The 14,119-nt window shown below is 37.7% G+C and overlaps 2 protein-coding genes across 2 annotated transcripts in view; one reads left to right on the top strand and one right to left on the bottom strand.

Annotated features, from left to right (window-relative positions):
- wdr3 (WD repeat domain 3) overlaps positions 1-12,287 on the bottom strand; it is a 34,796-nt gene extending 22,509 nt beyond the window's left edge. Inside the window, exons 1-8 of the mRNA XM_061970878.2 lie at positions 11,861-12,287; positions 10,996-11,198; positions 10,716-10,925; positions 4,409-4,527; positions 4,263-4,341; positions 2,011-2,106; positions 1,856-1,948; positions 1,693-1,794 (exon numbers count right to left, since the gene is read on the bottom strand). Coding sequence (XP_061826862.2) covers positions 1,693-1,794; positions 1,856-1,948; positions 2,011-2,106; positions 4,263-4,341; positions 4,409-4,527; positions 10,716-10,925; positions 10,996-11,169 — 873 coding nt within the window. The 5' untranslated portion in view covers positions 11,170-11,198; positions 11,861-12,287. The remainder of the gene's footprint in view (positions 1-1,692; positions 1,795-1,855; positions 1,949-2,010; positions 2,107-4,262; positions 4,342-4,408; positions 4,528-10,715; positions 10,926-10,995; positions 11,199-11,860) is intronic.
- Positions 12,288-12,545: 258 nt separating this feature from the next.
- Positions 12,546-14,119, top strand: part of gdap2 (ganglioside induced differentiation associated protein 2) — a 29,122-nt gene continuing 27,548 nt past the window's right edge. Inside the window, exon 1 of the mRNA XM_061970880.2 lies at positions 12,546-12,778. The gene's annotated coding sequence lies outside the window, so the exon portion shown is untranslated. The remainder of the gene's footprint in view (positions 12,779-14,119) is intronic.

Raw genomic sequence — 14,119 nt, 5'->3', positions numbered from 1 at the left:
GAGTCGTACTTTTTTTTTTATGTCAATAATTCATAAAAATATTTATTTTAATTCATTATTATTTTTGAGCAATGACAGTTTTAAAAAAAAAATCAAAATAAAATTATTGGGGGTCAAAAAGGGCACCACTCATAAAAACGTTGAAAAAAAAGTCTTCCTTTTTTTTTTTTTCTTCAATACTTAAATGTACGGATCAATTTCAGATCCATCCATCGATTATTTTTTTTAAATTATTTCTTAAATGTTTTTGTTGCCCTTTTTGTCAAAGAAAAGTATTTTATAATTGTTAAATTATTGTTTTATGATTTTAGTTGTTTTTTTTGTCAAAAAAAATAGTTTTTTATGGCAAACACACAAAATATGCAACAATTTCCCACAAATATATATATAAAAGAGTAATATTTAATGTGAAGTAATTAGAGCTTTAAATAGGTCAATAATTCATAACAACATTGATTTGGATTCATTATTATTTTTTTAGCAATGACAGTTTAAAAAAAATCCCACTAAAATGTTCTGGGATACAAAAGGGCCCCACTCATAAAAGTCTTACTTTTGTAGCTTTTTTTTTTTAACACTTAAATGTCTAGATCAATGTCAGATCAACTCAGTGATTCTTATTTATTGAAATTATTTTGTAATGATTTTCTTAGGGAATTTTTTTGCCCTTGTTGTCAAAGTTTTTTAAATGGCAAACACAGAAAATATACAATATTTTCCCCAAAATATATTTCAAAGTGGAATGTACGATGGGAAGTAATTGGAGCCTTAAATAGATCAATAATTCAAGACAACATTGATTTTGATTCATTATTATTTTTTGAGCAAGGACAGCTTAAAAAATCCCACTAGGATTATTGGGGATACAAAAGGCTGTGATGTCACAAGTTAGCCTGGTTGTGGTGTCACACGTTAGCCTAGTTGTCAGAAGTTAGCCTGGTTGTGGTGTCAGAAGTTAGTCTTGTTGTCAGAAGTTAGCCTGGTTGTGGTGTCAGAAGTTAGCCAGGTTGTCAGAAGTGAGCCTGGTTGTGGTGTCAGAAGTTAGCCTGGTTGTGGTGTCAGAAGTTAGCCTGGTTGTCAGAAGTTAGCCTGGTTGTGATGTCAAAAGTTAGCCTGGTTGTGGTGTCACAAGTTAGCCTGGTTGTCAGAAGTTAGCCTGGTTGTCAGAAGTTAGACTGGTAGTGGTGTCAGATGTTAGCCTGGTTGTGGTGTCAGAAGTTAGCCTGGTTGTGATGTCACAAGTTAGCCTGGTTGTCAGAAGTTAGCCTTGTTGTCAGAAGTTAGCCTGGTTGTGATGTCAGTAGTTAGCCTGGTTTTCAGAAGTTAGCCTGGTTGTGGTTTCAGAAGTTAACCTGGTTGTGGTGTCACAAGTTAGCCTGGTTGTGGTGAAATTGTTAGCCAAATGCATTGCAACTTTTCCCCCAAATAAATTTCAAAGTGGAATGCAGTTGAGATAGGCTCCAGCACCCCCCCCCCCCCCCCCCGACCCCGAAAGGGACAAGCGGTAGAAAATGAATGGATGGATGGATGGAATATTTCATGCGAAATATTTGTCCTAATAGATGTGAACTTGATGGGTAGGAAACATCAACTGGGGAGTCGTTTGCTGAGATGAAGCACGAGCGTAGAGGCACAACAGTCTGTGATTGCTGAGTGATGATGTCATAGCCTGGCGTGTGTGCGTGCACTCACATGACAAGCGATGACCCTGGCCTTGTTGTCACAGGCCAGAGACACCACCCGGTCTCTGGCCTCGCGGAGGATGGAGCCGGCTTTCTTACAAGTCAAAATGCGCTAAAAAGACAGAAAGTTAAAGTCCTGACGACCACGTTTAATCATCAACATTCTCCTTTACGTCAGCTGGGCTCTCGTCCGCATCGCCGCCGCCGTCATCGTCCTGCGGGAGAGTTTTCCCCTTCTTCACTTCAGGCTCGCCCTCAGCTGGTTCCTGTGCACACGCAGACACTCTCACTTTCTGTCTGGCTGCCATGGTCAAAAAGGTGGCCTCACCTCCTGCAGGTAGCTGATGTCCCACGCTCTCAGCTCGCTGTCGGCGGAGCCTGTTAACAGTCGCCTCTCGCCGTTGACAAACGCCATGGACCACACCTGAGAACGTCACAGTGACACCTCAGAAAAACACTCCAAGAACCACCATAGTGACCAAATACAGTCGCGTAGTAGGCCCAAGTATTCATCAAAAACTTGGCATTTCTGTAACATTACAGTTTGAACAGTAACACTGTGTTTGAATAAAGGAGAATAAAACGCTGTGCACGTACTCCAGCTACTGTTTAAAACGCTTCAACTCGCTCTGTGTTCCGCCTTCCAAATGACATTTATTATGTCAAAACATTCAAATATTAAAACGCCTACTTCACATTTAGAAATTTTAATCGGGGTTCATCAACTCCCTAGGGGTCCACAGAGGTACTGCAGGCGGGCCGTGAAATGTTGTATATTTCCCCCAACAACTTTCCTCACAAATGTAAATGTCTTTATATAAACATAAACATTGAGCCAACACGATCATGTAGCTCAACGTGAATAAATATAAACATAATGTTATTATAATAGGAATAAATCATATTATATTCATGTCAGTGTTTAAAGGGGAACATTATCACAATTTCAGAAGGGTTAAAACCATTAAAAATCAGTTCCCAGTGGCTTATTTTATTTTTCGAAGTTTTTTTCAAAATTTTACCCATCACGCAATATCCCTAAAAAAAGCTTCAAAGTGCCTGATTTTAAACATCGTTATATACACCCGTCCATTTTCCTGTGACGTCACACAGTGATGCCAATACAAACAAACATGGCGGATAGAACAGCAAGGTATAGCGACATTGGCTCGGATTCAGACTCGGATTTCAGCGGCTTAAGCGATTCAACAGATTACGCATGTATTGGAACGGATGGTTGTAGTGTGGAGGCAGGTAGCGAAAACGAAATTGAAGAAGAAACTGAAGCTATTGAGCCATATCGGTTTGAACCGTATCGTATGCAAGCGAAACCGACAAAAACGACACAACAGCCAGCGACATGGGAGAAAGCGAGGACGAATTCGGCGATCGTCTTCTAACCAACGATTGGTATGTGTTTGTTTGGCATTAAAGGAAACTAACAACTATGAACTAGGTTTACAGCATATGAAATACATTTGGCAACAACATGCACTTTGAGAGTGCAGACAGCCCATTTCAAGCACGCTAAGAACATATATTTTTCCACGATTTCAGCACTCAGGTTAACCATACCTACCGGTAAACACAAAATACTGCATTACACAAGACTACCCGAATGTACTCAAATGATTGAAAAAAATAAATGTTTTTAAGCTAAATTATTGGTAAACACAGTTTATGTATAATAATTTACGTAAAACCGCGAGTAATGAATAAAGTTTTCATCAATTAATATATTCTGTAGACATACCCTCATCCGCTCTCTTTTCCTGAAAGCTGATCTGTCCAGTTTTGGAGTTGATGTCAGCATCTGCTTTGAGTGTCGCAGGATATCCACACATTCTTGCCATCTCTGTCGTAGCATAGCTTTCGTCAGTAAAGTGTGCGGAACAAACGACTGACCATTTCGTCGGCTTTCCCCACAGCCTCGTATTTTGAACAAATTTCGTCCAATTTCTTGCCACTTTCGCATCTTTGGGCCACTGATGCAACTTGAATCCGTCCCTGTTCGTGTTGTTACACCCTCCGACAACACACCGACGAAAGTGAGGAAATGGCGGATTGCTTCCCGATGTGACGTCACGTTGTGACGTCATCGCTCCGAGAGCGAATAATAGAAAGGCGTTTAATTCGCCAAAATTCACCCATTTAGAGTTCGGAAATCGGTTAAAAAAATATATGGTCTTTTTTCTGCAACATCAAGGTATATATTGACGCTTACATAGGTCTGGTGATAATGTTCCCCTTTAAGATAGCTATAATTTTTGGTGATTTAACCCCCAATTCCAAACCTTGATGCTGAGTGCCAAGCAGGGAGGTAATGGGTCCCATTTTTATAGTCTTTGGTATGACTCTGCCGGGGTTTGAACTCACAACCTACCTATCTCAGGGCGAACACTCTAACCACTAGGCCACTGAGCAGGTTTTATTGCGCAATAACAAGGCACTTGTAGGAGCGATTTATTATAAAATCCAATTCTCATCATTTCATGGCAAATACACAAGTAGGGGGTCCCCTGTTCCTCGGTTTGGGGGGACTGGAAAGCTTGATGTGAAGTATACAAGTTATGTACTGACCTCACTGCGGTGGCCGACCATGGTCTTGAAGCAGTGCTGCGTGTCCAAGTCCCACCACTTGACAAAAGAGTCCTTGGAGCTGGAGTTAATGACAACAGGAGTTAGTGGTCAGTGTTTTGGTTCGTGAGCCGGGTCTGGACGCTCACCTGGTCACCAGGAGGTTCTGGTCCTTGAGGAAGAGCGCCTGAGTCACCATGTCCTTGTGGCCTTGCAGGCGGTACAGGCCGCACTCGTTGATCACGTCCCACACGATCACGTATGTGTCCTGCAACCACATCATTCCATTAAGAGGGGGTGTCCAAAGTGCAGCCCCGGGGGCCATTTGTGACACGGTCTGAACATACTATTACTAGGGGTGTAACGGTACGTATATTTGTATTGAACCGTTTCGGTACGGGGGTTTCGGTACTGTTCGGAGGTGTACCGAACGAGTTTCCACACGAATATATTAAGTAGCGCACCGCATGTTGTGTAAACAATGCACACCGAGGCACAACACACGGCATGCTAGCAACGACCGGGCTAGGACAACATATAAAAGCCAGAGCTGGAAGACCCTCCTGCCTCGTTAAGATCTCCCGTTTGGGAACACTTCGGTGCGATACAACAATGGAGGACGGAGGTTTGCCGACATTGTTCAGCAGCTGCTTCTGACAACACGTCAAACATGCTAACCCATTTGAAGCGTCACCACCGCATTCAAGCAGCCTCTCCTCGGCGAGTCAGGCAGGGCTAAAGCAATGACAAATGCTTTTATAGCAGCAGATTTAAGACCATATTGCATTAAAAACTAGATTTTGACCCACTTCTATGGGGGAAGAACAATAAGCCCATATATCCTCTTACTGCCAAGTTAGCCAGGCTGGGGGGGTAAAGAAAAGTTAATCTGAGGCTGAGTTGACTTGAAACTGTTTAATGTTGCACTTTTTATATGTAGAAGAAAAGTTTTGTCATTTTATTTAATCTGAGCAACAACTTGATGCAGTTTAATGTTGATTAACGTAGACCCGACTTAAACAAGTTGAAAAACTTATTGGGGTGTTACCATTTAGTGGTCAATTGTACGGATATATACTGTACTGTGCAATCTACTAATAAAAATCTCAAATAATCAATCAAAAAAAGCACTTTATATGTAGAAAGGTTTTGTTAAGAAACCAATTTTTTACCTTGAAAATCATTTTTTACCTTGAAAAATTTTTTTACCTTGAAATTTTTTTTTTTACCTTGAAAGTCATTTTTTACCTTGAAAATCATTTTTTACCTTGAAATTATTTTTTACCCTGAAGTAATTTTTTTACCTTGAAAATAATTTTTTACCATGAAAATCATTTTTTTTACCTTGAAAATTTTTTTTTACCCTAAAAATCACTTTTTACCTTGAAAATCATTTTTTACTTTGAAAAAAGTTTTTACCTTGAAATTTTTTTTTTACCCTAAAAATAATTTTTTACCTTGAAAACAATTTTTTTACCCTGAAAATCATTTTTTCCTTGAAAATCATTTTTTACCTTGAAATAATTTTTTTTTACCCTGAAAGTCATTTTTTTTACCTTGAAAAAATGTTTTACCTTGAAAAAAATTTTTCAAGGTAAAATTTTCTCTTAAAAATGTTTTCTCTTACTGCCAAGTTAGCCAGGCTGAGGGGGAAAGAAAAGTTAATCTGAGGCTGAGTTGACTTGAAACTGTTTAATGTTGCACTTTTTATATGTAAAAGAAAAGTTTTGTCATTTTATTTAATCTGAGCAACAACTTGAGGCAGTTTAATGTTGATTAACGTGGACCAGACTTAAACAAGTTGAAAAACTTATTGGGGTGTTACCATTTAGTGGTCAATTGTACGGATATATACTGTACTGTGCAATCTACTAATAAAAATCTCAAATAATCAATCAAAAAAAGCACTTTATATGTAGAAAGGTTTTGTTAAGAAACCAATTTTTTACCTTGAAAATCATTTTTTACCTTGAAAATTTTTTTTACCTTGAAATTTTTTTTTTTACCTTGAAAGTCATTTTTTACCTTGAAAATCATTTTTTACCTTGAAAATTTTTTTTACCCTGAAGTAATTTTTTTACCTTGAAAATAATTTTTTACCATGAAAATCATTTTTTTTACCTTGAAAATTTTTTTTTACCCTAAAAATCACTTTTTACCTTGAAAATCATTTTTTACTTTGAAAAAAGTTTTTACCTTGAAAATTTTTTTTTACCCTAAAAATAATTTTTTACCTTGAAAACAATTTTTTTACCCTGAAAATCATTTTTTCCTTGAAAATCATTTTTTACCTTGAAATAATTTTTTTTTACCCTGAAAGTCATTTTTTTTACCTTAAAAAATGTTTTACCTTGAAAAAATGTTTTACCTTGAAAAAAAATTTTCAAGGTAAAATTTTCTCTTAAAAATGTTTTCTCTTACTGCCAAGTTAGCCAGGCTGGGGGGGAAAGAAAAGTTAATCTGAGGCTGAGTTGACTTGAAACTGTTTAATGTTGCACTTTTTATATGTAAAAGAAAAGTTTTGTCATTTTATTTAATCTGAGCAACAACTTGAGGCAGTTTAATGTTGATTAACGTGGACCAGACTTAAACAAGTTGAAAAACTTATTGGGGTGTTACCATTTAGTGGTCAATTGTACGGATATATACTGTACTGTGCAATCTACTAATAAAAATCGCAATTAATCAATCAAAAAAAGCACTTTATATGTAGAAAGGTTTTGTTAAGAAACCAATTCTGAGCCTTATCTTATTTAGTTTTTATTTTACATATGTTGACCACATTAACCCTGGCAACGGACCCTGTGTGTATATGTATGTTATGCCATTGTTTACAAATTTGGTAAATAAATAACTAAAAAATGTATATTTTGTTGTTTTCTTACTGTACCGAAAATTAACCGAACCGTGACCTCTAAACCGAGGGACGTACCGAACCGAAATTTTTGTGTACCATTACACCCCTAACTATTACATAAACAACAACAACATAAACATAAAAAGTGGAACAAAAGAACAAGAAAAAGTTGCAATGTTGACTCTAATAACACAAAGCTGCCATGCGGACTGTTTTTTTTTTCTTTTGTCATTGCTCAAAAAATAATAATTCACGGGTCAATAACGTGAATTATTGACCCGTTCAAGACTCCAATTACCGTATTTTCCGCACTATAAGGCACACCTAAAAACCTTCAATTGTCTCAAAAGCTGACAGTGCGCCTTATAATCCAGTGTGCCTTATATATGGACCAATATTGAGCCACAACAGGTCTCGCAACTACGGTAAGCAGCCGCCGACTTCATTTTCCCCCGTAGAAGAAGAAGAGCGCGGTGCATGCTGGGGGGATATATGACTGCGTGAGGCGTGCCGTTTCATTTCCAGTTGTGTGTTTATGTAAAGACCCCAAAATGGCTCCTATTAAGAGACACGCTTACGAAGCAGAGCTTAAACTCAAGGCGATCAGTCACACAGTAGAACACGGGAATAGAGCAGCAGCGAGATAATTTAACATTGTCACTGACAGCGAGATAATTTAACATTGTCACTGAACTGCTAGACGACAGCAGCGACACTGACTCGATTAATGACGACTTCGACGAGATGGAGCCGTATTCGCCCAACTGTTTAATTCGGACACTGAAGAAGAAGAATTCGAGGGATTCGTGGATGAGGAATAACTTAATAAAGTGAGCTTTACATGTTTATTTTGTATGTTGTGTTGTGTGACATTAACGTTTGAGCAACGTTGATATACTGTTATTGCTCTGCACTATTTCGAGTGTTACTATATTGTGATTGCACTAACATTTGATTTACTGTAACAGTATCACTGTTTTTTACGTGTTTATTAAATCGAGGAAAAGTTCCCCTCCACTATGTGATATAAATGTTGCACTACATGTTATACCTTGCTGTTGTTAAAAGATAAACGAAATACTACGTCACTGACTTTACCTCGGGGAAAATAATAAAACAGCTGTTTATTCATTTTGAGAGTGAACGGAGTTGTCAGAACGCTGGTTTGTAATCTATTAATAAAGTTTGACTGACCTATCTGACTGTTTTGTTGACATTCCCTTTAGCGCAGCTCCATTTAATGTATGCATAACGTAACCCCAGCCTCTACTGTAGCGTCTATTCTATGCGTCTTATAATGCGGTGCGCCTTATATATGAACACAGTTTTAAAATAGGCCATTCATTGAAGGTGCGCCTTATAATCCGGTGCGCCTTATAGTGCGAAAAATACGGTACTTCACATCAAATATTACACTTGAAAACATTTTTTTAAGGCAAACAAATCTGAAATAGACCTGAAGCAGTGACTTTAAACTGTAGTGGTACACGGGCTCCATCTAGTAGTACATTGTTTTAGTTTCCTATATTCAAACACAGTGTGACTGTTCAAACTGTGTGTAATGTTACAGTGGCCAAAAATATGAAATATACTCGTTAAATAAAACCTCTGTCTTGTTTTTAATGAATACTGCGGCCTACTACGCTACCGTATTTTGATGTTGGTCATGATGGTGGTGTACTTGGAGAGCCAAGTGTTTTCTGAGGTGGTACGTGGTGAAAAAAGTTTAACTGATCTAGAGATGTAAGTGTTTAAAGTTAAATAAATGACTTATTTTAAACACTTTTATGAGTGGGGTTGTTTTGGATCTCTGAGAAAAATAATAATGCATCAAAATCAATGTTGGTATGAATTATTGACCTATTTAAAGCTTCACTTTGAACATTTTTGGGGGGTAAATATTGCTTCTTTTTTTTTTTCATTTGAAACAGGGTTGTCTTTGACAAAAAGCACATAAAACATTCAAATGTTTTAAACTTTACATCGACAGATAGACCTGGAGTAGATCTACAGATTTACAGTAAGCGTTGAGTTAAAAAAAGATATATATATATCTTATCTTTAACATTTTTACATCTGAGCCCAAAGGTTAAAAATACTTTGTATACATTGCATTGGTTTTAATAATGAAAAGTATGAAAATGGCCCCCGCATGCTTTCATTTTTCAGTGTGAAACCTTCAAGGGAAAACGTTTTGGCACCCCTACATTTATGTGGCGCCACTTACGGTTTTAGAACTTTAATGACTTAAAGGGAAATGGCACTTTAAAAAAAAAAACAAGAACACATTTGTTTTTATATTTTTTAATAACTCATAAGATACGGCAAGTACGAGGTAAAACATCCAAAAAAAAAACAACAACACTCCATTTACATGTCGTAAACCTGAATTTTAACCAACTATTAGCGATATTGTTATTTCAATAACGTATGCTGACAAAACTATTTTTAGCCTCGCTGTGATTACACAGAGCAAACTAGCTTATGATGCTATATTTATATATTGAGCCGCTGAGTCGGTGAAAGTTAATTCTAAATTATAAATCATGCCTCTCACCTGGATAGTAGACGGTTATGGACATAAACCCACTGGTTGGTCAACTTTGACGTTCGGTTTATACCCAGGGATGGCGAGAAAGACACGAAAAGATGCTCGTTTGCGGCAACTTTTTTTGTGGATAATGATTCATTCTTCATGTAAACAGGAAGATATAAAAATCCCATCAGTCTTTATCCCAGCGAGAGCAGACATTGTACAGTAACGGATTGTTTTATTATGTTTATAGTTTGGATATATTGTTTAGCACATAGCAATACTGCTACATGATGCTTTGTGTTTCACTAAAGCTGTATGTGTTTAGTTTCTAAAACTTTTAGACCATCCGGGATCAAATATAGAAGTTTCTGGATCATCATGTGTCCTTAAAGTAGTCTTTGTTGTCGCTCATGAAGTCTGACATGATTAGTAGCGCTGTTGTTGTTGAAGGAAAAAGCGAACGTTGTGATGCGTTTGTGAAATGAATGCGCAGCGGTATGCTTAAAATTACCAAAATACGTAAATATTACATGTTATTATGAATGTGACAGATACTACATTACATATATACATACAATTTGTATATAAAATGTTGATGGAGGGTTATTGGATGTTTTCTAGTGCGCTTTATAGGCAGAAAAGAGCGACTCACATTGGCTGTGTATGTTTAAAATGATCAAAATACGTAAACATTACATGTTATTATGAATGTGACGAATACTACATTACATATATACTTACAGTTTGTATATAAAATGTTGATGGAAGGTTATTGCATGTTTTCTAGTGCGCTTTATAGGCGGAAAAGAGCGACTCTCATTGGTTCTGTATGCTTAAAATGATCAAAATACGTAAATATTACATGTTATTTTGAATGTGACAGATACTACATTACATATATACTTAAAGCATGTATATAAAACATTAATGGAGGTTTTTGGATATTGTCTTGCTAATGTTTATCTATGATTTAGAATGCATAAACAAAAAGAAAAACATGTGCTTGTCTTGCATAAGGATTGTGAATGATAGCCACAATTCCAACATTTAGCCTCGGACTTACCTTGGAACCAGTGACAAGCCGCGCCCCCAGACCGTCGTAGCGTATGACCGTGACGCCAGACTTGTGGCCATTAAAGCAGACGTTGCTCTCGCCGTCCAGCAGGCTGAAAATCCTCACGGCGCCATCTTCGTAACCCACGGCGATGTGGACGCCATCGGGTGAAGGGCACAAAAAGGTCGCCTCGTGTTTCTGACCCTTCAGGATCAAGACCTGGACAAGGTGGAGGGGGTCAAATTACTATTTTTTTTCTGAGGCAGGGGTTTGTATCACAACAACACACCTTTTCCGCTTTGCGGATGTCCCAGACGATGACATGTTCGCACGCAGCCACGGCCACATAGCGGCCCCTTTCGCCGCCGCGGAGCGTCACGTAGGCGATGTTTGCTTTCTGGCTGCCGATCACGCCGAAGACCGCGCCAGAGACGTAGCGCAGGTACTGCTTGGTTATGCCCATGATGCGCTGCCTCAAGGTGGCGATGATACCTGTGGACACAAAACCTTGGGAACTAAGTTAAAGCAGGAACCTACCACAGTGACACAAGAAGAAACTATTGCTGTTAGAAATGACAAATAATATAATAACAGCAAACATACTTTATGTATATCACTTGCAACATTTTGGTAACTAAGTGATTAACAGAGTTTTTTTCCATTATTGTTATTTTATACAGTGGTAATAGCTATCGATAATAAGTAGCATATGTCTAAAAAACGACCATCGTGTGTCTAAAAACGACCACATTCAACTAATGGTTCTTCAAATATTATAAACGATGGTTTTATTCACATTTAATTGTTCCACAACACATTAGTTGTTAGCATTATTTCAGTTCCTCGTAGCAACTTGCTAATCAATGCTAAGCGAATCGTTTCTCTGTACGACACATCCTGAGCGAGCGGGGCTCAACGTAATGCCAATGAAGCAGCAATTGCATTGCTAACTAACCCCGTCCGCCCGGCTACCTTCGTGCAACAAATCGCTCCCATCCGGACAACCGTAGACCCACGTGTAGACTGTTTCTGACTCATTGCAGCGCCTTAACTCCTGTGTAGCTCAATATTAGATATTTTCTACGTTAATGAGATAGTTAGAATACATAATTACAATGAAGATGCTTTAGATGTTTCTTAAATTTACGTCTTACCTCAGCAACGCGGTCGCTCAGCTTGTTTCGCTTCGTGTTGTCCAGAGCGACTGGCTTCAGTGTAAACTAATCGATGTCAGAGTATCATTCGCATCATTGTCCCTCTGCGCTTGTGTTCGAAAACATATACTCTGTAGTAACATTAAATTAGAATGATATTTATTGGGTGACAGTCAATAAGAATTAGATATTGTTAAACTGTGTGTTTAGCGTTTCATCACTTTTGTTCTATTGCTTTTGTCTAGGGTCATAAACACTGGCGTTCGAGCTTGACTTGACTACCGGGCACCTGCGTGTTTGAAAAGAGACGAGTCATCATAAACATGCTTTTTCCTCTTTTCTCATCTCTGCGCAGAGAATAAAAAATCTCACTTCCATAAACTAGACACGGCGGATGTGATTGTCAGCTGACTGGCAGCTGTGAGGAAGGGTGTGTCAAGTTGAATAAAAACACGAAACAAGACACCGATCGATGTCGAAAAAATAAAAGCGTTATTACTATCACACAAACCCATGATTACTGTAAGTCTAGGGGACGTTAAAGTCACAAATACAACTTAAATTCAATTAATAATCATAAAAATTGCATTTAGACACTTACTGTGCATTAGATACAACATTCACGGCGAGTTTAGTTTAATAAGAATTTTAGTTTGAAATCCACGACCGGATGTGGTAGGGAGTATTCAGGTTCTTTGAAGTGGCACTGACATGACTACTAGCATGGCTGTTAGCTGTGAAAAAGCTGGCCAATTAACACTTTGAGTCGTGATGTTCGCGTTCTTCGTGCGTAACTTTGTCTGCGGGATGAAAACTTAAAAGACTTCTGCTCATTTTGAGGGTTTGTTTGGGGTTGAGAGGATTGTTTTTATTTTGACGTGGACATCCCCTCTGCGTCGGGCTACTGCTGGCGTTAAGGTACGTGAATGTCAACTTCACGCCGGACACTTTGGACATTGTCCCTTTTAAGACAAATACGTAAGAAAAATATGTAAGAGTAAGACAATATGCCTCAGGTGGTGAGAGTGTGGTATCTGCCCCGATACTACAATTTCAGTAGTCAATACCGATACCTATGCATTTCTACAATGAACCCACATACTTTAAAACCTTATAAACGGTTTCAAACTATGAAGTATTTATTCAGATTAACATAATATAAATCCCAACACCTGCTGCAATACAATTGAATAAAAAAGAAACCCATCAGTGTTCTTTAGCCTCCCAGTTAGAGATGCGAATCTCTGGGAACTTCACGAGCTACGATTCGATTAAAAATCGATTATTGACGCATCTTTAATTTATGTAGATTGATGCAGTTTTACTTTTCTTTTCGTTTCACTAAATAAGCACTTATCACTTGCAACTTAAAAAAAAACAATAAATTTGGAGTAACATTTTTTTTAATTAATTCCCAATTTATTGAAATTAATGAAAATGTACCGTAGTTTTCGGACTACAAGTCACAGTTTTTTTCATAGTTTGGTCGGGGGTGCGACTTATACTCAGGAGCGACTTATGTGTGAAATTATTAACACATTACCGTAAAATATCAAATAATATTATTTAGCTCATTCACGTAAGACACTAGACGTATAAGATTTCATGGGATTTAGCGATTAGGAGTGACAGATTGTTTGGTAAACGTATAGCATGTTCTATATGTTATAGTTATTTGAATGACTCTTACCATAATATGTTACGTTAACATACCAGGCACGTTCTCAGTTGGTTATTTGTGCCTCATATAACGTACACTTATTCAGCCTGTTGTTCACTATTCTTTATTTATTTTAAATTGCCTTTCAAATGTCTATTCTTGGTGTTAGGTTTTATCAAATACATTTCGTCAAAAAATGTGACTTATACTCCAGTGCGACTTATATATGTTTGTTTCCTTCTTTATTATGCATTTTCGGCCGGTGCGACTTATACTCCGGAGCGACTTATACCCCGAAAAATACGGTATGCAAAACTGGACCATAAGTGCTTGACAGGCGAGGTGGCTCGCTGCAGTCAGCCAAATTTTAGAAATCTCTGCATTACTTTATTTACAATAAATAAATGATCAATAATTGATGTTTACTCACTGGTTCTATAGTCGTCCATGTCTGAATTGCAATGTATCTAAAAATCGATTATTTCCTCCACCTCAACTCCCAGTGCATTTATCAACACAGTACTGTGTTAATAAATGACAACTATTTTACATTCTAAAAAGAACAGCAGTGGCGTGGAGCCTTCAAGTATATAAAACAA

Source organism: Nerophis lumbriciformis, linkage group LG13, assembly GCF_033978685.3.
Source record: "Nerophis lumbriciformis linkage group LG13, RoL_Nlum_v2.1, whole genome shotgun sequence".
Lineage (NCBI taxonomy): Eukaryota > Metazoa > Chordata > Actinopteri > Syngnathiformes > Syngnathidae > Nerophis > Nerophis lumbriciformis.
The sequence above is the reverse complement of the archived record's forward strand: the minus strand, read 5'-3'. Positions and strand labels throughout refer to the sequence as shown.